The sequence below is a fragment of the Myxine glutinosa genome, chromosome 9, assembly GCF_964187855.1.
Source record: "Myxine glutinosa chromosome 9, kmMyxGlut1.1, whole genome shotgun sequence".
NCBI classification, from domain to species: domain Eukaryota; kingdom Metazoa; phylum Chordata; class Myxini; order Myxiniformes; family Myxinidae; genus Myxine; species Myxine glutinosa.
The window spans coordinates 146,270,920-146,293,828 of record NC_136269.1 but is presented as its reverse complement, the minus strand read 5'-3'; the positions used below and the strand labels follow the sequence as shown (position 1 = coordinate 146,293,828).

At 46.0% G+C, this 22,909-nt stretch overlaps 1 protein-coding gene across 2 annotated transcripts in view; it reads left to right on the top strand.

Annotated features, from left to right (window-relative positions):
- Positions 1-22,909, top strand: part of RNMT (RNA guanine-7 methyltransferase) — a 54,375-nt gene that overhangs the window by 14,879 nt on the left and 16,587 nt on the right. Inside the window, exon 4 of one of the 2 annotated variants that reach the window (XM_068127946.2) lies at positions 3,580-3,711. In XM_068127946.2, the coding sequence (XP_067984047.2) occupies positions 3,580-3,711 (132 nt within the window). The remainder of the gene's footprint in view (positions 1-3,579; positions 3,712-22,909) is intronic. The other variant, XM_068127947.2, reaches the window with a different exon arrangement.

Genomic DNA, 22,909 nt, shown 5'->3' with positions numbered 1-22,909 from the left:
CGACTCTGATTCTGCAACTGGACCTGACGGCATCAGCCCACAGGTCCTAAAATCATGTTCTTCCGCTCTTTCACTCCCTCTCTCTGTTCTCTTCACCCTCTCTTTTGCTCAAGGTCATCTTCCATCTGCTTGGAAATCTGCCAACATCACCGCTTTGCACAAAAAAGGTGCAAAAACAGATCCCAGCAACTACAGACCAATCAGCCTTCTCCCAATTATCAGCAAAGTCATGGAATCCATCAGTGCTTCAGATATGAAATCTTTCCTCTTCTCCAATGGCTTGATCTCTGATCATCAATTTGGTTTCAGACCTGGACACTCCACTCTGGACATGCTGCTTCTGCTTTCTCAACAATGGATGGAGGTCCTCAATGCCAAACAGGAAATTAGAGCAGTCTCCCTTGACATATCACGTGCCTTCGATACGGTCTGGCACCCCGCTCTGCTCACCAAACTCTCCTCTTTTGGTATCCATGGAAATCTCCACGCATGGCTGGCGGACTTCCTCTCCAGTCGTAGTCAACGTGTGGTCCTGAATGGGTTTCTCTCATCTCCTCTTCCTGTTTAGGCTGGAGTTCCCCAAGGCAGTGTTCTGGGCCCTGTGCTTTTTCTGGTCTTCATCAATGATCTCTCTGACTCTCTTGAAAATCCTCTCTATCTCTTTGCTGACGACTCTACTCTCTGTCGCTCCATTTTTCATTCCTCAGATCGGCAGTCTGCAGCCTCCTCACTCTCTGCAGACCTGGACAAAATCACAGACTGGGCAAACAAATGGAACATGTCTTTCAATCCTGACAAATCTCAAACTCTTACGATGTCTCTCCGAAAAGACCGACTGGACAACCCTCCCATCCACTTTCTGAATAATCCTCTCCAAGAAGTTCTGTCACTCAAGCTTTTAGGCCTCACTATCTGCCATAATCTTTCCTGGGAAAACCACATTTCAAATCTGGCCTCCAAAGCCAGTCGCCGACTGGGCATCCTCCGTCGTGCGAAGTCCTTCCTTGGCACACCTGAGCTCCTCACCACATACAAGGCTTTCATCCGCAGCTCAATGGAATACTGCTCTCCCCTCTGGGCTGGTGCGCCTGCCTCACACCTAGCTCGCCTTCGCGCTGTTGAAACCATAGCATTCAGAATCATTGGAATCTCCCACGATGAAGGTAACTCCAAGGGCCTCTCACTCACTCACCGCAGGCAGGTTGGTGGTCTTTCCGTCTTCTACCGACTCCTCTCTGGCCTTGCCCCCCCAGCTCTCTCTGGGCTCTGTCCCGCAAATATTCCTACAGGGCGCACAAGATCTGCCTGCAACCCTCTTTTCGTTAAACTGCCAAAATCAAGACTCTCTGCTCACCTTCACTCCTTCATTCCTCTTTTCTCCCGCCTCTGGAACAAACTCCCTCACTCTCTTCAATCCCACTCCACCCTCCAAGTCTTTAAAACAGCTGTTCACCACCATCTCTTATCTTCCCCCATCCAAAACCTTGATCTTTTCTACCCCCGCTAATTTCACCCCAATTCCACTTTTTGAAATACCAACTTCTGTCCTGGAAGTCCTTGGTGTCCTTGTGCTTTATACTTCTCCCTCCCCCCCCCCCCCCCTTCCCATGCCTCCTCCCCCCGGGCCCTCTCCCTTCCACACATCTCCCTGCTCTCGGATGTTGTGTTTGTGTGCTTCCCCTTTTCTCCCCATCTTGTCTTCCGCTCCCTCTTTTTGTGTATTTTGTTTGTCTGGTCGATTTGTTTGTGAAGTAAATGTTAGCTCTTTCACGAGCCTCGATTCAGTATACAAAAAAAAACAAACAAACAAAAAACAAAGCGATAAAAGCAATGAAGAGTAGAAAAGCGGGAGGGCCGACAGGCGTTGTGGGAGATATGTTGAAGGCAGCGCGAAGTTTGAGTGTGAATAGAATGACAGAGATCTGCAATCTGGTGGTGAAATAAGGCCGCATTCCTGTTGATTGGGAACTGAGTATCCTCGTCCCTCTATACAAGGGGAAAGGTGACCCTCTGGACTGTGGCTGTATCGAGCGATAAAGTTATTGGAGCATGGAATGAAGGTATTGGAAAGGGTGTTGGAGAGGAGGATAAGGAAGAAAGTGAAGATCGACGAAATGCAGTTTGGATTTCTGCCAGGAAGAGGAACGACAGATGCGCTTTTTGTTGTGAGGCAGTTGCAGGAGAAGTACATGGAGAAGAGGAAGAAGTTGTTTCTTGGGTTTGTTGATCTGGAGAAAGCATTCGATAGGTTTCCACGCGAAGTCGTGACATGGGCGTTGAGGAAGTTAGGAGTGGAGGAATGGTTGATCAGAGTAGTGATGGCAATGTACGAGAGCGTGTGCACAGCTGTAAGGACGAAGGACGGGAACAGTGGTGAGTTTGAGGTGAAGGTGGGATTGCATCAGGGGGTCAGTACTGAGTCAACTACTATTTGTAGCTGTGATGGGGGTGCTGAGTCGGAACGTAAAGGAGGGTTTACTGTGGGAGTTGTATGCAGATGATCTGGTGTTGATTGCGGAAAGTATGGATGGACTGAAGGAGAAGATGAACAAGTGGAAGGAATGTATGGAGACAAAAGGTCTGAAGGTGAATATCGGAAAAACGAAGGTGATGGCAAGTGGTAAAGCATGTAGTGAGGTGGAAAGAACTGGGAAATGGCCGTGTGCTGTGTGCAGGAAGGGTGTCGGAGTGAACTCCATTCAATGTGCAATGTGCGCAGAGTGGGTTCATCAAAAATGTAGTGGTCTGAGAGGGTCATTAACCAGTGTGGCAGCTACATTCAAGTGTAAGGTGTGCACAGAGGGAACTGCAGATGGAGGAAATGTTGAGTTGGATCTTGGAGACGGCGTGAAGCTGGAAGGTGTGAAAACATTTTGCTACCTAGGAGACATGTTGAATGGAGAAGGTGGATCAGACTCGGCAACAGTTGCTGGAGTGAGATGTGCATGGAAGAAGTTTCGGGAATTGAGTGGCGTGCTGACGAGGAGGGGAGTGTCGTTGAAGCCGAAGGGAAAGGTGTCTGCTGCATGTGTGAGAAGTGTTATGATTTATGGAAGAGAGACATGGGTAATGAACGTAGTGCAGCAACGAAGGCTGGAAAGGGTGGAAATGCGAATGGTTCGGTGGAGGTGTGGAGTATCGTTAAGAGGGAGGAAGACAAATGATGAATTGTGAAAGATGATGGGAATAGAGCCTGTCATGGATGCTGTGAAGAGAAACAGGTTGAGATGGTTTGGTCATGTGTTGAGGAAGGATGGAAGTCACTGGTTGAGAAGAATGATGGAAATTAATGTAGAAGGAAGTTGAGGACGGGGAAGACCGAGAAAGCCTTGGCTGAAGGTGGTGGAAGAAGAAATGTGGGCAAGGGGGTTAACAAGGGGAGATGCAGAAAATAGGGCAAAATGGAGAAGATTGTCATGGGTCCCGCAAGGCTAACCCCCGGTCTAGCAGGGAAAATGGCCTTAAAATGCCTGTTGTTGTTGTAGCATCAGTAAGGTTATTTTCTGGTATGCCTCACCTCCATAGCTTGAGTTTTGATTCTGGGTTTTAGTTCAGACCAATGTTGTTTGTCTTTCTCAGATGAGTTCCTAGACCAAGTGCGAAGGGGGAGGGATCCAAACCAACCTGTTCGTGTGTTGGATCTGGGTTGTGGCAAAGGAGGAGACCTGTTGAAATGGAGAAAGGGTGGCATAGCTCATCTGGTATGTGCAGGTAGGTTTGACCCCCTTTTGTACTTGTGCATGCACGTATTGAAGTTGTTATCTCGTGAATGCATTTTTGACTGGGAATCAATGGTGAATCTATTATTTTGGTTGCATCACTATTGAGGCTTGGCTATGCTAAGCTGATGCAAGCATGCCTGCAGCATACTGTTATGTCTGCGGGTAGGGCATATCTAGATCCAGGTAGATCTGAATAGGTATTGTGCTTCGGCTGTTGTGATAGGGAATCTTGATGTAATCAGTTCTGTAGCCCGGATGTCGGATAAGTTGGATATGTGTTCCCGCCACCATGAGGGGGCGGGGCATGTTAAGTAGTTCTCAGGATTATGCTAATTCCCCGGTGTGTTGTTCCCTCTGTGATCATCCCTGTGTCTCTGATGGCAACACACATAGACATGTAGATTAGGAATCCATTCCCATTAGCACACACATTAATTAATCCCCCTCCGCCACAATAACCATAAAACCCACCGGAAGCCAGTTCGGGGCACCGCCGATGCAGCTGCAGCTAGTTACATCACCACAAAGTAACACTCATTGTTCAGGCAGGCTGAGGCCAAGCCCACCTTGCGAAGGATTGGTCGAGGGGTGGGGCCGGTGACGTCAGAGGAGAAGCCACACCACGAACCGTGAGCCAACATCTTGCCCTTCTCGTGCTGGATCCCGTAGCGAGCGTTCGCATTTTGAATTTGTCAGCGTCGACGTCCCCATTTGTTCTCTTGTTCTGAACGCGATAGCAAATGGTCGGAGACTGACATTTGCTCCCTCTCTTCTGGTTCTGGTTCCGGTTTCTCTCGTGGTTGGACTGCCTCTTGCTCTGGAGCCTGCCTGCGAGTGAGTGTGGACGAAAGGCGTTCTGGTCCTCGGCATAGGTGGTTACGTGCTGGCCTCGTCTCCTCATTCCCCTGTTCGTTTGGCATCAGGGATTGAAGCAGCTGACAGGCAGGAACCACGCGTGGACGAGCGCTGCTTGCCGCTGAAGCGTGATGAGGCCGGGGTGGGAGAGACGCCAGTGAGGCCGAGCGGCGCGTGGAACCAAGTGGGCTGTGGCCTTCACCCCGTGCGGGAACGGGGGGCCTGGATAATTGCAGACGACGCACCGAAGCGATCAGAGCTAAGTGCATGATAAAACACACAACGTTTATTTTTCATATATCCTCCCCATCTGTACATGTGTGTGTCTGTAATAGGAGCGCTCCAGTTAGAGGGATTATACCGGCGCGTTTTATTTTGTATTATCGGCTTCCGTGTAATAAATAGTTTATTTTTGTACATTGAATTCGGTTTTCGCTTGATTTAATCTTCACAGGTTTGAGGGCTGCCGTCGGAACTGTGAGGTCAGGAACTTCAGCGTCCTTCTCACCCTCCTCCCTCCCCGTGTGTATAAACTCTGTCATATTTGAACTGAACGCCTTCGGAGTTAAAGCTTGCTCGGTTAATCTGTTTGCTTGGTCGGTTTTTAAATCGCGAGGAACACGACAATACATTGGCCTGTCATTTAAATTTAAAAAAATACTGTGCTATAGAATCTTCTACATCCACCAGTGAATGCTAGCAGACAGAGTATGATGATCAGGAGTGATCATTATATGTACGCGTACCCTTTACCTATCTGTCAAGTCTCTTCAAATGAGCTTTTCTCTTCAAAAGTCCTCCAAATACCAACAAATATTAGACAAATTTTAACTCACCCCTGATAACTCCAATTGTTCCATTCCAGCTCGCACCCACATTGTACTGCGAGTGATCCGGCACTTCATCTTGAGGAGCACCAGCTCAAGATATTGTTAGACTACCAAACGCTCGCTCGGCAGATACAGTCCGTAAGAGCGGATATGTGGGTTTGATTGGTATAGTCTGGGATCCAGACCCAAAAGTTTGGGATGGACCAGACACTTCTTCCTATACTTTGCAGGCGCAGTTTTATTTTAGTTTAATGTCTGTAGGTTCAGAATCAACAGGCCACCTGTCTTGGTAAATCACCAGAAAAGGGGTTTGAAGGTAGGTACCCCATCGTAAAATAGGTCTGATTTTCGGCATCACCTGTTTACCAAATAATCTATATACTTACTTTTTCCACATGCGAAATTTGCATTTATGTTTATTTAAATTATACAATGGACTACAAAATGTAAATGTTCATGATATTTGTTATATTATATCACCTTTATCTATCAATATTGTTGAAATGAAGATCAAATAGCTGTATGTTGAAATATGTTGAAAAAGTCAAAACTTTACATGGGGTGTACTTACTTTTTCACGTGACTGTATAAGAAATATTGTATCCTTTCAGTTGGTGATCTAATATTTGACCTCTAATGACCTTGAGAGGTGAAAATGAGGTAATTCTAGTCCTAAAATCATCAATATCGTTAATGAAACTAAAATGATCTAGTCAAACAGTACACTTTCATTCTAATATATGCCGAATGAATCACTGGTATGAATGAATGCCGAATGGTTGTCCATTTCATATATTTTCAGATAACCTCTTGATGAGGTTACATGTTGGATGATGTATGCAGGAGGAAACTGTTTTCTTACCAAAATCACCAAAACTGTTTATGAAACCCAAATTATCAGTTCAGTTCATTTTATTGTTCCATATTTCACCTTGTGAACTTTCATTTCGTGAACAGTTGATGTCATTATCATACATTGATACGCAAGTAACTAGAACGGCACTCAGTGGAGCGCATACCTCCACCAGGCGTTTACGTTTTGTATCCCACTGATGGGCCGGATCTGGATTCGGACCAGAACCAAAATCTAATCGGCTTGTTCTTGTCACCGACCCAACTCATCCACCGAGTTTTGTTTTAAGTCGTCCACAACTTTTTGAAATATCGTGCTATGTACTGTTTTGGCCCGGTCACTCAATGGAGAAGAAGCATTTTAAAATTCTCAGATCCAGATCCAGGTTTTCACCAAAATCTAATCTTTCGTCCTTGTCACGTACCCTACCTCCCCACCAAAGTTCATCCAAATCCGTCCATAACGTTTTGAACTATCCTGTTCACAGACAAACAGACAGGGGTGAAAACATAACCTCCATACACCTTCGGTGATGGAGGTGACAAGTGTAACAATATTACAAAGTAAGAATACGTGTTTTAAACGATCCAAGACTGGTTCACCATCAGGGTGAAATATGAAGGAACCTAATGCAAAGCAAACCTTGTAGCATCCATTGCTCATTGCCCAACAGTACATTTTACAACGTCAAACTAGTTCATCAGTGCAACCGGTATTTTGTATCAACAGGTTTACTCCTATTCATCATCGCCATCAATGATACGAGCACACTTGTTTGGATTCGTTGAACATTTACTTTCAGCAGCACAAGAGCAATTCCGTTTGCACTTGCTATTGTCACTTTGGTAATAGTGCTTTTGCTTGGCTATTGAAGGCCTTGGTGGTTTATCCATCATGATGGGAACCAGTTGTCTGTCTACAAGCTTTCTACCAAACAATGTGGCATCGTGCAAGGTGAGGTCACACTGATGGGCTCTCTTGCATACGGCAATCTGATTGATAAAGACTACGAAGCATATGGCATTTGAAGGCACTCAGTTGGAGATAGTTTCTTTATACTTCCCTGGGTATGTCAGAAGGTGTGGGCATGTAACTGGTGTGGATCGCTGTTGAAATCTCGACATGCTTCGATCACTGTTCCTGTTACGGTAAGTGAGCTTGTGCCAAAGTAGGTAGCGGAATAGTGGCGGAACGGTGTAGTTGACGGAACGGTGTAGTTGACGGGACGGTGAAGTTGGCGGGACGGTGAAGTTGGCGGGACGGTGAAGTTGGCGGGACGGTGAAGTTGGCGGGACGGTGAAGTTGGCGGGACGGTGAAGTTGGCGGGACGGTGAAGTTGGCGGGACGGTGAAGTTGGCGGGACGGTGAAGTTGGCGGGACGGTGAAGTTGGCGGGACGGTGAAGTTGGCGGGACGGTGAAGTTGGCGGGACGGTGAAGTTGGCGGGACGGTGAAGTTGGCGGGACGGTGAAGTTGGCGGGACGGTGAAGTTGGCGGGACGGTGAAGTTGGCGGGACGGTGAAGTTGGCGGGACGGTGAAGTTGGCGGTGATTATCTTTCATAATCTTTGATACAAGATAACCTATTGACATATCTCGTGAACAATTTATGGAAGATTGGCCTTTTTGTGGTTCTATCATGATCTTTGAACCACCGTCTGTGTACAAATCGTCAATTCTTTTTTTGAGAATGGACGTCCTGTATAAAGTGGCATTTCACTATTCCACATTTCACTATACCACATTCGGACAACCAGCTCCTGTATTTGTCACAAAGTGAACTCAGAAAGGTGATGCTGTTTGGATCTTCAGATAATTTACCTTCTATGTAAGAAGTGATCCGCTGCAGAGCATCATCATGTGCTGGATCACAGGTGTGTTTCATCTGTAGGTTGGACTTTGTCAAATATGCACACAGACACAACTTGTGGTGCCTGGTCATTAGCAATCATATCAACACAATTGTCACCATATCCCTGGATCCGATACGATGTAACATATCATCACCGAGTGCCTTGGGTTTTTTTTTTGTTTTGTACACCGCACCTTTCCTATGCCACCTCCAGGCGCTGCATAACGTCACTGCTGGGCACCGAAGGGGGCTCGGCAGTGACGCACGCTCAAAGGGAGTACTTGGTTTTCACTCTGGTTGTTTTCTTTCTTGTTTTCTTGTTTGTCCGGGCGATATCTCAGCCATCCTTTGAGCGAGGATGCTGAAATTTCGGCACAATAGTGAGCAAGTACTTTGTCAAAAACGTTATTTTTTGTTTTTTGATTAATCAATTAATTGATGAGTTATTTAATTATTAGCGATTAATTAAGTACTTATACAATTACTTTCTCTTCTGACCATTATCTCAGGCACCTTTTGAGTTCGGAAGCTGATATTTGGACATGCCAATGACCAAGTGATTTCACTGCAAAGTCTATTTTTGATTTTATTGATTAATCAATATCGATTAATTATTTAATTATTTGATTAATGACTAATTTTTTTTGTTAGATTCGGATGAAATTGTGGTGTTTGTGTTCTTTCAGCGAATTGATTAATTATTTCATTTTTTTATTATTATTATTTATTTATTTTCATTATTAATTATTTATTTCCTTTCTCAGCTGGGCAATATCTCGGGCACCTTTTGAGCTGGGAAGCTGATATTTGGACAACAATGACCAAGTGATTTGGCTGTAAAAGGTATTTTTTATTTATTCATTAATTAAGTAATCGATTAATTATTTAATTATTCGATGAATGACTTGTTTAATTTTTTTTTTTCAGTTACAGATTCAGATGAATTGGTAGTGGTTTATTGTCCCCCGTCGCACCGCGGAGCGAAAGGGGACTATGGTTTTCCTGTGCATGCGTGCGTGCTTGCGTGCGTAAGCGAAGGACCGAATTCTAATTTGGTGTGTGGGTGCAACTAGGCATATGGAAGAACGCTATTGAAAATTAGGTCGCCACGTCAAAATCCAAGATGGCCACCACCATATATATGTCTGAAACTTGTGAGCGAAATATCTTGAAAAATAAACGAACTACTAACTTCTAATCTGGTGTGTGGGTGTATCTACGCTTAAGGAAGAACGATATTGGAAATTGGGTCGCCACGTCAAAATCCAAGATGGCCACCTTGCGTCTTCCACTTTGTCAACTCGCATCACTTCACCGACGGGGGACCTAGGCGTAACGCTTGTGTATTCTATGAGCCAATTGATGAACTATTTAATTTTTTTATGATTATTATTTATTTATTTTTATTATTAGTCATTTATTTATTTTCTTTCTCATCTGGGCAATATCTCAGACACCTTTTGAGCTGGGAAGCTAATATTTGGACATGACGATGACCAGGTGATGTGGCTATAAAGGATATTTTTGATTTATTGATTAATCATTTAATCGATTAATTATTTATTGATTAATCAATTAATTATTTAACTTTTATTAATGAATTATTTAATTAAATTTCTAAAAGATACATCTTCGGATGAAGCACTAGTGGTTTGGTTATGCCATTAGCCAATTGATTAAGAAAATATTTTATGATAATCTTTTATTGATTTTAATTATGCAATTGATCAATCAATTATTGTACACCTGTCCCTCCCAATACATTCTCTATGAGCTGCACTGCAGTATTGCCTGGCGCCAGAGGCGCCCCGGCAATGCCGCGCTGTAGGATACTTCATCATTTGGCATGGGGGCGGTGTACTTTGAATGTATCTGTAATTGTTTTTTTTTTTTGGTTTTTTTTTGTATACAAGATCGAGGCTCGTGTTAGAGCTAACACCAATCACAAAAAAAGCAAAACGAACAGACACATAAAACATAATAAAGAGAGCAGGAGACAAGATGGGGAGAGAGAGGGAAGCACACAAGCACAACAATGGTGGAGAACAGGGACATTGGGAGATCTGTGGGAGGGAAAGGGTGGGGGTGGGAGATGTATAAAACAAAGGGACACTGCTAAGACTTCCAGGAAAGAAGTCGGTATTTCAAAAAGGTGGATTTGGGGTGAATTAACGGGGGTAGAAGAGATCAAGGTTTTGGATGGGGGAAGATAAGAGATGGTGGTGAACATCTGTTTTAAAGACCTGGAGGGAGGAGTGGTATTGAAGAGAGTGAGGGACTTTGTTCCAGAGGTGGGAGTAAAGAGGAATGAAAGAGTGAAGGTGAGCAGAGAGTCTTGATTTTGGCAATTTCACCAGAAGAGGGTTACTGGCAGATCTTGTGCGAGCTGTAGGAACATTTGTGGGACAGAGCACTGATAGAGCTGGGGGTGCTAGGCCGGATAGGAGTAGGTAGAAGACAGAAAGACCACTACCTGCCTGCGGTGAGTGAGTGAAAGGCCCTTGGAGTTAGCTTCATCGCGGGAGATTCCAATGATTCTGAAAGCTTTGGTTTCAACAGCGTGAAGACAAGCTCGGTGTGAGGCAGGAGCACCAGCCCAGAGGGGAGAACAGTATTCCCTTGAGCTGCAGGTGAAAGCCTTGTATGTGGTGAGGAGCTCAGGTGTGCCAAGGAAGGACTTCGCACGACGGAGGATGCCCAGTCGGCGACTGGCTTTGGAGGCCAGCTTGGAAATGTGGTTTTCCCAGGAAAGATCATGGCAGATAGTGAGACCCAAAAGATTGAGTGACAGAACTTCTTGGAGAGGATTGCTCAGAAAGTAGATGGGAGGGTTGTCCACTCGGTCTTTTCGGAGAGACATTGTAAGAGTGTGAGATTTGTCAGGATTGAAAGACGTGTTCCACTTGTTTGACCAGTCTGTGATTTTGTCTAGGTCTGCAGAGAGTGAGGAGGCTGCAGACTGCCAATCTGAGATATCAGGAATGGAGCGGTAGAGTGTGGTCATCAGCAAAGAGATAGAGGATTTTCAAGAGAGTCAGAGAGATCATTGATGAAGACCAGAAAAAGCACAGGGCCCAGAACACTGCCTTGAGGAACTCCAGCCTGAACAGGAAGGGGCGATGAGAGAAACCCATTCAGGGCCACACGTTGACTACGACCAGAGAGGAAATCCGCAAGCCATGCGTGGAGATTTCCATGGATCCCATAGGAGGAGAGTTTGGTGAGCAGAGTGGGTGCCAGACCGTATTGAAGGCACATGATATGTCAAGGGAGACGGCTCTAATTTCCTGTTTGGCATTGAGGACTTCCATCCATTGTTGAGAGCAGAAGCAGCATGTCCAGAGTAGAGTGACCTGGTCTGAAACCAAATTGATGATCAGAGATCAAGCCATTGGAGAAGAGGAAAGATTCGATATCCGAAGCAATGATGGATTCCATGACTTTGCTGATAATTGGGAGAAGGCTGATTGGTTTGTAGTTGCAAGGATCTGTTTTTGCACCTTTTTTGTGGAAAGCGGTAATGTTAGCTGATTTCCAAGCTGATGGCAGATGACCTTGCGCAAAAGAGAGGGTGAAGAGAACAGAGAGAGGGTGAGATAGAGCGGCAGAGCAGGATTTTAGGACCTGTAGGCTGATGCCGTCTGGTCCAGTTGCAGAATCAGAGTTGAGGTTTGACAAATACTTCGCCACCTTGTCAGGAGAGAAGGACACAGAGTCCAGGAGCAGCTGGGTATGACTGGGTATGGTGGGTACAGAGAGGGATGGGTTTGGGACACCAGATTTTGAGGCAAACACAGAGTTGAGGCATTCAGCTTTTTCACGTGCGGAGTTAGCTGTGTAGCCATTTGAGGTAAGGGAGGGGATGGAAGGGGAACAAACACCAGAAACAGATTTTACCAGACGCCACCAATATTTGGAGGAGGGAGACAGGTTTGAGACTTCAGTCTTGAGAGTGGAAAGATATTGTTTCCTGGCTCTCATGGGGGTAGACACCCACTTGTTCTGAGCTTTGTGAAAGGAACTGAGATTTCCTTCAGTTGGATTAGCCTTCCATGAGCTGAAGGCATGTTGCTTCATGGCAACTGCCTCACCACAAGATTCAGTGTACAATGGACGGGAGGAAGGGTATGACAACTGAAGACGAGATGGGATAAATCTGAGCATGAGAGAGAGCAGTTTACTTTGGAAGAATTCCCCGGAAGAATTGATGTCAGAGGCAGTGGAAATGGGAGACCAGTCCAGATGATTGATAGCTGCTTGAGGACCATGCCAGTCAGCCTGAGTGAAATGCCAGACTCATCGTCGCTGAGGAGGCTCTCTGAGAATGGCCAGAGATATCCACTTTAACAAGAAAATGATCAGAAGAGCCGATTGGAGCAGAAGAAGAGCAGCAGACATTTGCGGGAAGTTAGTCAATACCAAGCCTAGAAGAGAAGATACTCCATTGACTGAGATCCGGGTTGGGAAATTGACATTGTGTCAGTCCCAATGAGTCACAGAAGTCCTTTGCTGAGGTGCCATGACTGGTGAGAGAGGAACCCACACCCAGCCAGCTGGCATGATTGCAGTTGCAGTCGCCGCATATGAGGGAGAGAGAGTTGGAATGAGTGGATAGAAGTTGGTCCATGTTGTCAGACAGGGAGATGTAAATGGAGTCATCACTGTTTGGAGGACGGTACAGAACACATATGAACAAAAGGTGGGAGCAGAGAGGAAGCCATAGCCAGAGGTACTCCCGGGGGTGGGGTGGAGAGAGGGCAGTGCAGGGAGAGTGAGGAAGAGAGTTTTTGATAAAGATAGCAACCCCACCACCAGGACGAGGCTCAGGTCTGTCATACCGGAAGAGGGAGTAACCAGGAAGAGATATTAAATAATCAGACTTGTTCCCATATTTCATTTTGTCGATCCATCGTGCTCACAAGCAGTAGTTTATGTTCACCCTTGCGATCTCGTTCCTTCGTACAAATGAAGCACTGATTTATTTGGTCTGTGGATTTAGTAGCAGGTGACCGATGCATGGATCTACAGGAGATGATTCTAGAATTTGTTTAGCTGCATTTTGTCACATGTATTGGCTACATTAGATCACCAAATGAAATAGGATATAATATTTCTTGTATATGTTTCAAAACACCTGATTATCTTCATGTATTATGTAGTTATAGACATTATTTGGTAAACAAGTGATGCCGAAAATCTCACCCATTTTACGAAGGGGTACCTACCTTCAAACCCCTGTTCTTGTGGTTTTGCAAGACAGGTGGCTGAGCAGGCCTGTTGATTCTGAATATATGGACATTAAACTAAGATATAATTGAGGCCTGCAAAGTATAGGAAGAGGTGTCCGGTCCATCCTAAAATAAAGCCTTTTTGGCCATGTGGATCCCGGACTAGTAGGTATAAGTTACTCACAAATAGAATGGTCACTTCTGAACATTACAATGTACATTCATAATTTATACCTACCTGTCAAGTTACTCACCTCAAATAAACTCGATTGGCATCAAGTGGCAGTCGGTGTTGGTATAGCAAGAGTGGTTCATTCAGGGAGTTATATGGGTTAGCGAGATGTGTGACTTGCAGCAGAGATGCAGGGCCTTCAGAAAGTATTCACACACCTTGACTTTTTCATATTTTGTTGAGTTACAGCTTGAATATAAAATGGATTAAACTGAGATTTTTTTTCTTCATTGATCTGCATATAATACCCCATCATGTCAAAGTAGAATTTTTTTTTTGTTTGAAATTTTAAAAGAATTATACAAAATAAAATACCGTACAGAAACGTGTAATTTACAAAGGTATTCAACCACCTGAGTCAATACTTGGTAGGAGCACCTTAATAAGCGATTACAGCTTCGACTTTTCGTGGGTATGTCTTTATCAGCTTTACATATCTGGATTTGGGGAGTTTCTCCCATTCATCCTTGCAGATTTGCTCAAGCTCTGTCAAGTTGGATGGGGTTGTGTCGGTTAACAGCAATGTTCAAGTCTTTCCACAGATTCTCAATGGGATTCAAGTCTGGACTTTGGCTGGGCCACTCAAGGACTTTCACGTTCTAGTTCTGGAGCCATTCCAGTGTTGCTTTGGCTGTATACTTGGGGTCATTGTGCTGTTGGAAAGTAAATCTTCGCCGCATTGTAAGGTCTTTTACACTCTGAAGCAGGTTTTCTTCAAGGATTTGCCTGTATTTTGCTCCATTTATTGTTCCCTCTATCCTTGTACGTCTCCCAGTCCCTGCCTCTGAAAAGCATCCCTACAGCATAATGCTGCTACCAACATGCTTCACGGTAGGGTTGGTGTTGGATGGCCAGATGGGTGATGAGCTGTGCTCTGTTTCCATCAGACCAGACTAGCGCTTTGCATTCAGGCCAAAGAGTTCAATTTTCGTCTCATCAGATCACTTAATCTTTTGCCTATTGCTCTCAGGGTCTTTCTCGTGCCTTTTTGAAAACTTCAGGTGTGCTGTCATGCACCTTTTTCTCAGGAGTGGCTTCGTCTGGAAACTCTCCCATAAAACCTAGATTTGTGAAGTGCTGCAGAGACTCTTGTACTTCCGGCAGGTTCTGCCATCTCACCCAAGGAACTGTTTCGTTCTTGGGTTCTTGTCGTCGGTCATTGAGTGGTCTTTGGGTTCTTCTTCACCTCCCTGACCAAGGCCCTTCTTGCCCTGTTGCTCAGTTTGGTCAGACAGCCAGCTCTAGGAAGAGTCTGGGTAGTTCCATATTCTTTCCATTTCCTAATGATGGAGCTCACTGTGCTCTTGGGAACTTTCAACACTCTAGAAATTGTTTTATACCCTTCCCCAGATCTACTCCTGCTCACAATTCTATCTGAGTTCTACGTACAATTCCTTGGACTTCATGGTAGAGTTTCTGCTCTGACATGCCTTGTCAACTGTGGGCCTTGTATAGAAAAGTGTGTTTATTTCTAAATCATGTCCAATCAATTGTATTAGCCACAGCTGGACTCCAATCAACTTGTAGAGACATCTCAACAATGATCAAAGGAAACTGGATGTACCTGAGCTCAATTTGGAGTATCAAAGCAAGGTGGTTGAATACTTGACATTTCAGCTTTTAATTTTTATTTATTTTGTTTAAAAATTTCGAAATATAATTCCACTTTGACATTATGGGGTATTATGTGTAGATCAGTGACAGAGTCTCAATTTAATCCATTTTAAATTCAGGCTGTACACAACAAAATTTTACTTTATTATAAAAAAACAACTTTATTATTAAAAAAAAATAAAGGACCTAGCAAGTTTGGACAGGATGCTTGATTAGGAAAGTGAAGAAATTGGGGAGGGATGGGAAATGGCAAAGAAAACTTCTTGTAATCTTCAGGTTTAAAGTGTAAAGCACGTTTCATACCAGGAGTGCCCTGTTGAGCGGATGTTCGATGTGAAATCGGTCGTTGTTCTCTTTGTAACAGCACGGAGTCCGATTTCTCCGGACATCCTGCCTGATTGAAGGCCCTTGTGGCTCTTGACAGATCACAGGGGGAGAAAACTCAGCTTGCAGTGTCTGTGGTGCCACTTGAGGAAGCTATCGGTGTAACAAGGCCTTTGCTGCCAACCCTGCCTGCACAATCTGCTGCACCTCTCTGGGATCTGCCTCAGCAGAAAAGGAAGCAGATTCCCCTGGAGGGTAGGTCGTAGAAATGATCAACATTAAGATATATGGGCCTGCACCCACCGTGCACCCAGCAGGTGGTTTGGCCTTTTATTTCCTCTCTACGATGACTGTGGAAGAGGCAGTCACTGTGTCCAAATGGATCCACCTGCTGTACACAGAGTGAGATTCAGTCTATTCAGAGGACCCTTCTGAATAAGATGAACGGTCACACTGGGTGACAGGGATAAAACGCAAGGAAGTCGGGAAGGTCATTCCCGACAAATTGTGATATTGCGTCGGCAGTGGAGGCACCACCCCCTATTGAAGGGGAAAAGGTGGGGACACCACCACGTGTAGGACTATCCCTAACGATACCATTTGGTTTATATTATACAGAAACTCGTAGTGTTTTGTGAACATCATCAATACACTCCAATGTGAGCTCCGTTTGTCATGTACAGGACATCAAGATGGTTCACGAGTTTTTGCCATGTTCGGCTCAGCATGTTTGCGTCCACCAGTGCACATGCAGCTGTGATCTGAGAACGAAGATCCTGCAGGTTTGCCACCTTGATGTTGACGACAACATCTTTGACAAACCCCCACACAAATCAAGGGGTTTATGTCTGGTGATCGTGGGGGCCAGGCGTTTGGTCTGTCTCGGCCAATCCAGCGAGCTGGAAAATTTTCATTCAGGACGGCTCGAATGACTAAGGCCCAATGAGGGGAGCGCAGTCCTGTTGGAAAATGATATTGGGTTGCAGGTCTTCGATCTATGGGAAGGCAAATCCTTCCAACATGTTCATGTAAATTGAAGAGTAGAAAAGCGGGAGGGCCGACGGTAGTTGTGGAAGATATGTTGAAGGCAGCAGGAAGTTGGGGTGTGAAGAGAATGACAGAGATCTGTAATCTGGTGGTGAAAGAAGGCCGCATTCCAGTGGATTGGGAACTGAGTACCCTCGTCCCTCTATACAAGGGGAAAGGTGACCCTCTGGAGTGTGGCTCGTACCGAGCGATAAAGTTATTGGAGCATGGAATGAAGGTATTGGAAAGGGTGTTGGAGAGGAGGATAAGGAAGAAAGTGAAGATCGACGAAATGCAGTTTGGATTTATATCAGGAAGAGGAACGACAGACGTGCTTTTCATTGTGAGGCAGTTGCAGGAGAAGTACATGGAGAAGAGGAAGAAGTTGTTTCTTGGGTTTGTTGATCTGGAGAAAGCATTCGATAGGGTTCCACGCAAAGTATTGACATGGGCATTGAGGAAGTTAGGAGTGGAGGAATGGTTGCTCAGAGTAGTGATGGCAATGTACAAAAGAGCACGCACAGCTGTAAGGACGAAGGACGGGAACAGTGGTGAGTTTGAGGTGAAGGTGGGAGTGCATCAGGGGTCGGTACTAAGGCCACTACTATTTGTAGCTGTGATGGAGGTGCTGGCTCAGAACGTAAAGGAGGGATTACCGTGGGAGTTGTTGATTGCGGAAAGTATGGATGGACTGAAGGAAAAGATGAACAAGTGGAAGGAATGTATGGAGACAAAAGGTCTGAAGGTGAATATCGGAAAGACGAAGGTGATGGCAAGTGGTAAAGCATGTGGTGAGGTGGAAAGAACTGGGAAGTGGCTCTGTGCTGTGTGCATTAAGGGTGTCGGAGTGAACTCCCTTCAATGTACAATGTGCGCTGAGTGGGTTCATCAAAAATGTAGTGGTCTGAGAGGGTCATTAACCAGTGTGGCAGCTACATTCAAATGTAAGGTATGCACAGAGGGAGCTGCAGATGGAGGAAATGTTGAGTTAGATCTTGGAGACGGCGTGAAGCTGGAAGGTGTGAAAACATTTTGCTACCTCGGAGACATGCTGAATGGAGAAGGTGGATCATTCTCGGCAACGGTTGCTAGAGTGAGATGTGCATGGAAGAAGTTTCGGTAACTGAGTGGCGTGCTGATGAGGGGAGTGTCGTTGAAGCTGAAGGGAAAGGTGTATGCTGCATGTGTGAGAAGTGTTATGATTTATGGGAGCGAGACATGGGTAAGGTTCGATGGATGTGCGGAGTATCGTTGAGAGAGGAAGACAAATGATGAATTGCGAAAGATGATGGGAATAGAGCCTGTGATTGATGCTGTGAAGAGGAACAGGTTGAGATGGTTTGGTCATGTGTTGAGGAAGGATGAAAGTGACTGGTTGAGAAGAGTGATGGAAATGAATGTAGAAGGAAGTGGAGGATGGGGAAGACCGAGAAAGACTTTGCTAAAGATGGTGGAAGAAGAAATGCGGGCAAGGGGGTTAACAAGGAGAGATGCAGAAAATAGGGCAAAATGGAGAAGATTGTCATGGGGACCGCAAGGCTAACCCCCGCTCTAGCAGGGAAAATGGCCTTAAAATGCATGTTGTTGTTGTTGTTGTTGTTTGTATGTTCACGTAAATTGTTGAGGTCACTGTACAATGCCTTGCGTTTGGGTCCGTCATTTGGTTTTTGAGTTCCTGCATAATCTGCACCTTGTGGGTGTAAAGTTTCAGTCTTTTATGCAAAATCCTGTGTAAAGTGGTGATTGGTAGTCCCAGTTCTCTGGATGCAAAATCCTGTGTACAGTGGTGGTTGGTAGTCCCAGTTCTCTGGATGCAAAACCTTGTGTGCTGTGGTGGTTGGTAGTTCCAGTTCTCTGGATGCAAATTCTGTGCACAGTGGTGGTTAGTAGTCCCAGTTCTCTGGATGCAAAATCTTGGGTGCAGTGGTGGTTGGTAGTTCCAGTTCTCTGGATGCAAAAATCCTGTGTTCAGTGGTGGTTGGTAGTCCCAGTTCTCTGGATGAAAAAAATCCTGTGTTCAGTGGTTGTTGGTAGTCCCAGTTCTCTTGATGCTTTTCTTGGACCAGATTGATTTTCTGGGACTTTGTTGAAATGATTCACGCACTCGTTCAACGTCTGCTGCACTTGTGATTGGTCGACAGGTTCTTTTCTGTTTCTGACAACTTCCAGTCTCCTTAAACCCCGAGTACCACTCTCTGATACTAGTCCGTGATGGCAGATTCCTTCCATACCTTGTACGGAAATTATGCTGAACTTGTGTGTCAGATCTTGTCTCGATGAACCATTCGACGCACTGAGCTTTCTCCTGTGTCGTCGCCATTTTATTTTGCATTAAACCACCAGACTTGAAAATAAAGAAAAATTTTAGTTTCTCTATCAGATAAGACAAATCTCTATCAGATAAACAGATCCTCCCCGATTGTGACTACCACTTTGATCGTAGTGGGGAGGCTTTCGTGCTCCTGTGACCCTTTGGGCTATACTGGCGGGAGCTTTGCTCCTGGTATGTCTTACCTAGCCAGGCAGGTCAATAGGTAGGAGCCAGACTAAGATTAGTCACACATTTTCTTGGGGTCTGAAAAAGTTTTTGTTTTTTTCCCACCTGGTATAGTCGCCCCCAGGGGGTGTTTGGATATGGACACCTTGCAGGGCTAAAACAAGACAAGTCAAAGGGTGGAGGAGCTCCCTGTGTAGTGAGCCAACGGCCATCTATATCCGGTGCCCAACTGTGTCTGCGGACGTCCTCCTGCAGTCGGGTTACCTCTTTCTCAGAGGCAGGATTTGCACTCTGGGTGTCATTTCCCTGGTCTCTGTATATGCTTTGACTGAGGAAGGTGATCTCACTGTGAAGAAGGCATTCTATGCCAAGCTCGAGTCTGTGGTTGATCAGTGCCCCAGGAGAGATACTCTTTTAGTCTTGGGGGATTTCAATGCATCGACTGGCACTGACAGGGATGGTTATGAGGCATGTGTTGGTCCCCATGGATCTGGGACTGTGAACGAGAATAGCATTAAGTTCCTCGGCTTTGCAAGAAGTCATGGACTTCGGGTGGCTGGCTCATGGTTTCAGCACCCTCAGCCTGATCGCTGGACTTAGTATTCCAATGCTGGTGGTATGGCAAAGGAGATTGACCATGGGCTCATTGATGGTCGATGGCAGATGCTCCAGAACTGCAGGGTCTACCGGAGTGCTCAGTTCCTCAACAGTGGCCACAGGCTTGTTGTAGCAACTCTGAAGTTGCAGCTCAAATCCAAGAGAATGCTATCATCCCAGCCTAGGCTGGATGTGGGCAAGCTCAAGGAGGAGAAGGTAGCTGAGGAGTTTGCGAGCAGGTCGAGTAGGGTTTTGGGGGGTCTGGATGCTTCGGGGGATTCTGAGGAGTGTGGAGTGCCTTCAAGACCACCATCCTTGATGTTACCGGTGGCTGTGTTGGAACCCACCGTCAGGAAAAGAAGAACTTTGTCTCTCAGGAGACGCTGATACCATCGACCAGAGCCGTAGGGCCAGGCTCGATGGCAGAGCTGAACTGTTCCGGGAGCTGAGGCGTAAAACTGTACGCTCGCTGAGGGCAGACAAGGAAGCCTATTAGTCTAGTAGGAAGACTAGGTCCCCCTGCACCCCCCGGAGATATACTTCTAATCAGTGTTTCTAGATTGGAAAAAATGTGTAGAAAATGACTAGCTATGGCCCCAAGCTGAAAAAATGTCCCACATACCATTTTTATGCAAATTACTGCTGCAAATTTTATGCAAAATTATGCAAATTTTATGCAAATTTTTGATGAGGAGTAGAGTTGAGGGGTCTTTGAGGGCTTCATCGAGGTGCTCTCGGTTGCAAGACTGGGTCATTCTGAGAAGCACAGCAGGGTCAGAGATCATGATGTTCTCCTCCTCAGTGAATCTCTCCATCAACAGCCTCTCCATTGCCTCACACACTGTTTTGAGGCAAAAGAGGGACTTTGCGTAGGCCTTTCCACTGAGAACACCTTTGAGAGATCCACTTGTTACTAGTTGTGCCTCAAAGAGAATCTCTGCATATCCAGAACCACGCATCTTGTGTCCAGTGAGCATCCCGATGTAGTTCATGGATGTGTGGAAGGGTCCAATCGTTACTACATGACTAGCAAATTCATTTGGCCAGCGCCAGATGATGGGAAGGGCTTTCATGCAGACACCCAGATCAAATGTATTCAGGACCCATCTCTGACCCACCTCAGCAGTTGCTGCCTCGGAACGCTTCAGTAGCTCACGAACAACTGCGTTGTCTGTGATCGGTCTGTGCCTGGTGCCTGCATGGCATGGCAATGGCCTGCAGCCTGTGCCTGGGCTAGGGGGTTTCACCTCTGCAACTGGTTCTCCCCCACCCAGCAAATCAACAGTCGACTACTGCACGCCTATCCACCAACCGATCACAGACAACGCAGTTGTTCGTGAGCTACTGAAGCGTTCCGAGGCAGCAACTGCTGAGGTGGGTCAGAGATGGGTCCTGAATACATTTGATCTGGGTGTCTGCATGAAAGCCCTTCCCATCATCTGGCGCTGGCCAAATGAATTTGCTAGTCATGTAGTAACGATTGGACCCTTCCACACATCCATGAACTACATCGGGATGCTCACTGGACACAAGATGCGTGGTTCTGGATATGCAGAGATTCTCTTTGAGGCACAACTAGTAACAAGTGGATCTCTCAAAGGTGTTCTCAGTGGAAAGGCCTACGCAAAGTCCCTCTTTTGCCTCAAAACAGTGTGTGAGGCAATGGAGAGGCTGTTGATGGAGAGATTCACTGAGGAGGAGAACATCATGATCTCTGACCCTGCTGTGCTTCTCAGAATGACCCAGTCTTGCAACCGAGAGCACCTCGATGAAGCCCTCAAAGACCCCTCAACTCTACTCCTCATCAAAAATTTGCATAAAATTTGCATAATTTTGCATAAAATTTGCAGCAGTAATTTGCATAAAAATGGTATGTGGGACATTTTTTCAGCTTGGGGCCATAGCTAGTCATTTTCTACACATTTTTTCCAATCTAGAAACACTGATTAGAAGTATATCTCCGGGGGGTGCAGGGGGACCTAGTCTTCCTACTAGACTATATGTGTGAGGAATCTGTGAAAGGGAGGAGCATCACTTGTGGACATGCGACTCTCGTCCTGCTGACAGAGGAATCCATGCATTGCATTCCTCTAAGCCTGTCCCTAAGTGTACTGCAGTTAGAGCAGAGGGTGGTGACCTCTTGACAGTGGAGGCTGAAGTGAAGACCCGCTGGGCCGGTTACTTTTAGCGGCTGTACTAGGCTGACCCACCGGCTGTTGCGTTGGATGTTCGGGGTGTTGCTGTACCAAATGCTGACCCCCCCCCCCCCCCCAATTAACTGTGACCCACCTTCACTTGTGGAAACGCAGGCTGCGGTGAACCGGCTGAAATGGGGGCAAAGCTCTTGGGATTTGGGGCATCCATGCTGAGCTTCTCAAGGCTGGTGGAAATACTGTACTTGAGTCGTTGCATGCAGTTCTGTGCTCTGTTTGGAGCACAGGCATCGTCCCAACTGACTGGAAGAGGGGCGTTGTTGTCCCCCTCTGGAAAGGGAAGGGTGATCACCAGGACTGCAACAACTACTGAGGGGTGACGCTACTCTCGGTGCCAGGCAAGGTCTTTGCTTGGATCATTCTTGAGAGGGTTCACTGCCATCTGCTCAAGCACCAGCGACCAGAACAATCGGCCTTTACACCGAAGAGGTCAAGGATTGACCGTATCCTTGTCCTTCGGGTCCTCACCGAACGCAAGCAAGAGTTTTTTGTCAGCGGCTGCTTGCAGCCTATGTTGATCTCTGCAAAGCGTTCGATTCGGTGAATCGGGATGCCCTCTGGAGGATTATTGGTCTTCGTGGGGTGCCACCAACGCTGAGCAATCTGATCTCTGAACTATACTCTGGTACTGAGAGTGCTGTGAGGTGTGGTGGCTCCATCTCTGACTTATTTCCAGTTGTTACTGGAGTTCGGCAGGGGTGTGCACTGGCTCCCACACACTTCAGTGCTTGTATGGACTGGATTCTAAGGAGGATGTCAGAGAGGTCAGGCTGTGGTGCATCGTTTGGGAGTGTCAAGATCTCTGACCTTGATTTTGCAGATGATGCAGTCATCTTTGCGGAGACGCTGGATATTATTACAGGGGCCCTCCATGCACTAAATGGGGAGTCAGAGCCGTTGGAATTACAGATGTCCTTGGTCAAAACCAAGATCCAGGCTTTCAATGACATATTGGATGCTGGTGTCTTGTCTGTGCCTGTTTGTGGTGAAGATGTTGAGGTCACGAAGAGATTCACTTACCTTGGCAGTGTTATTCATGTCTCCTCGGCATGTTGTGAGCCAGAGGTT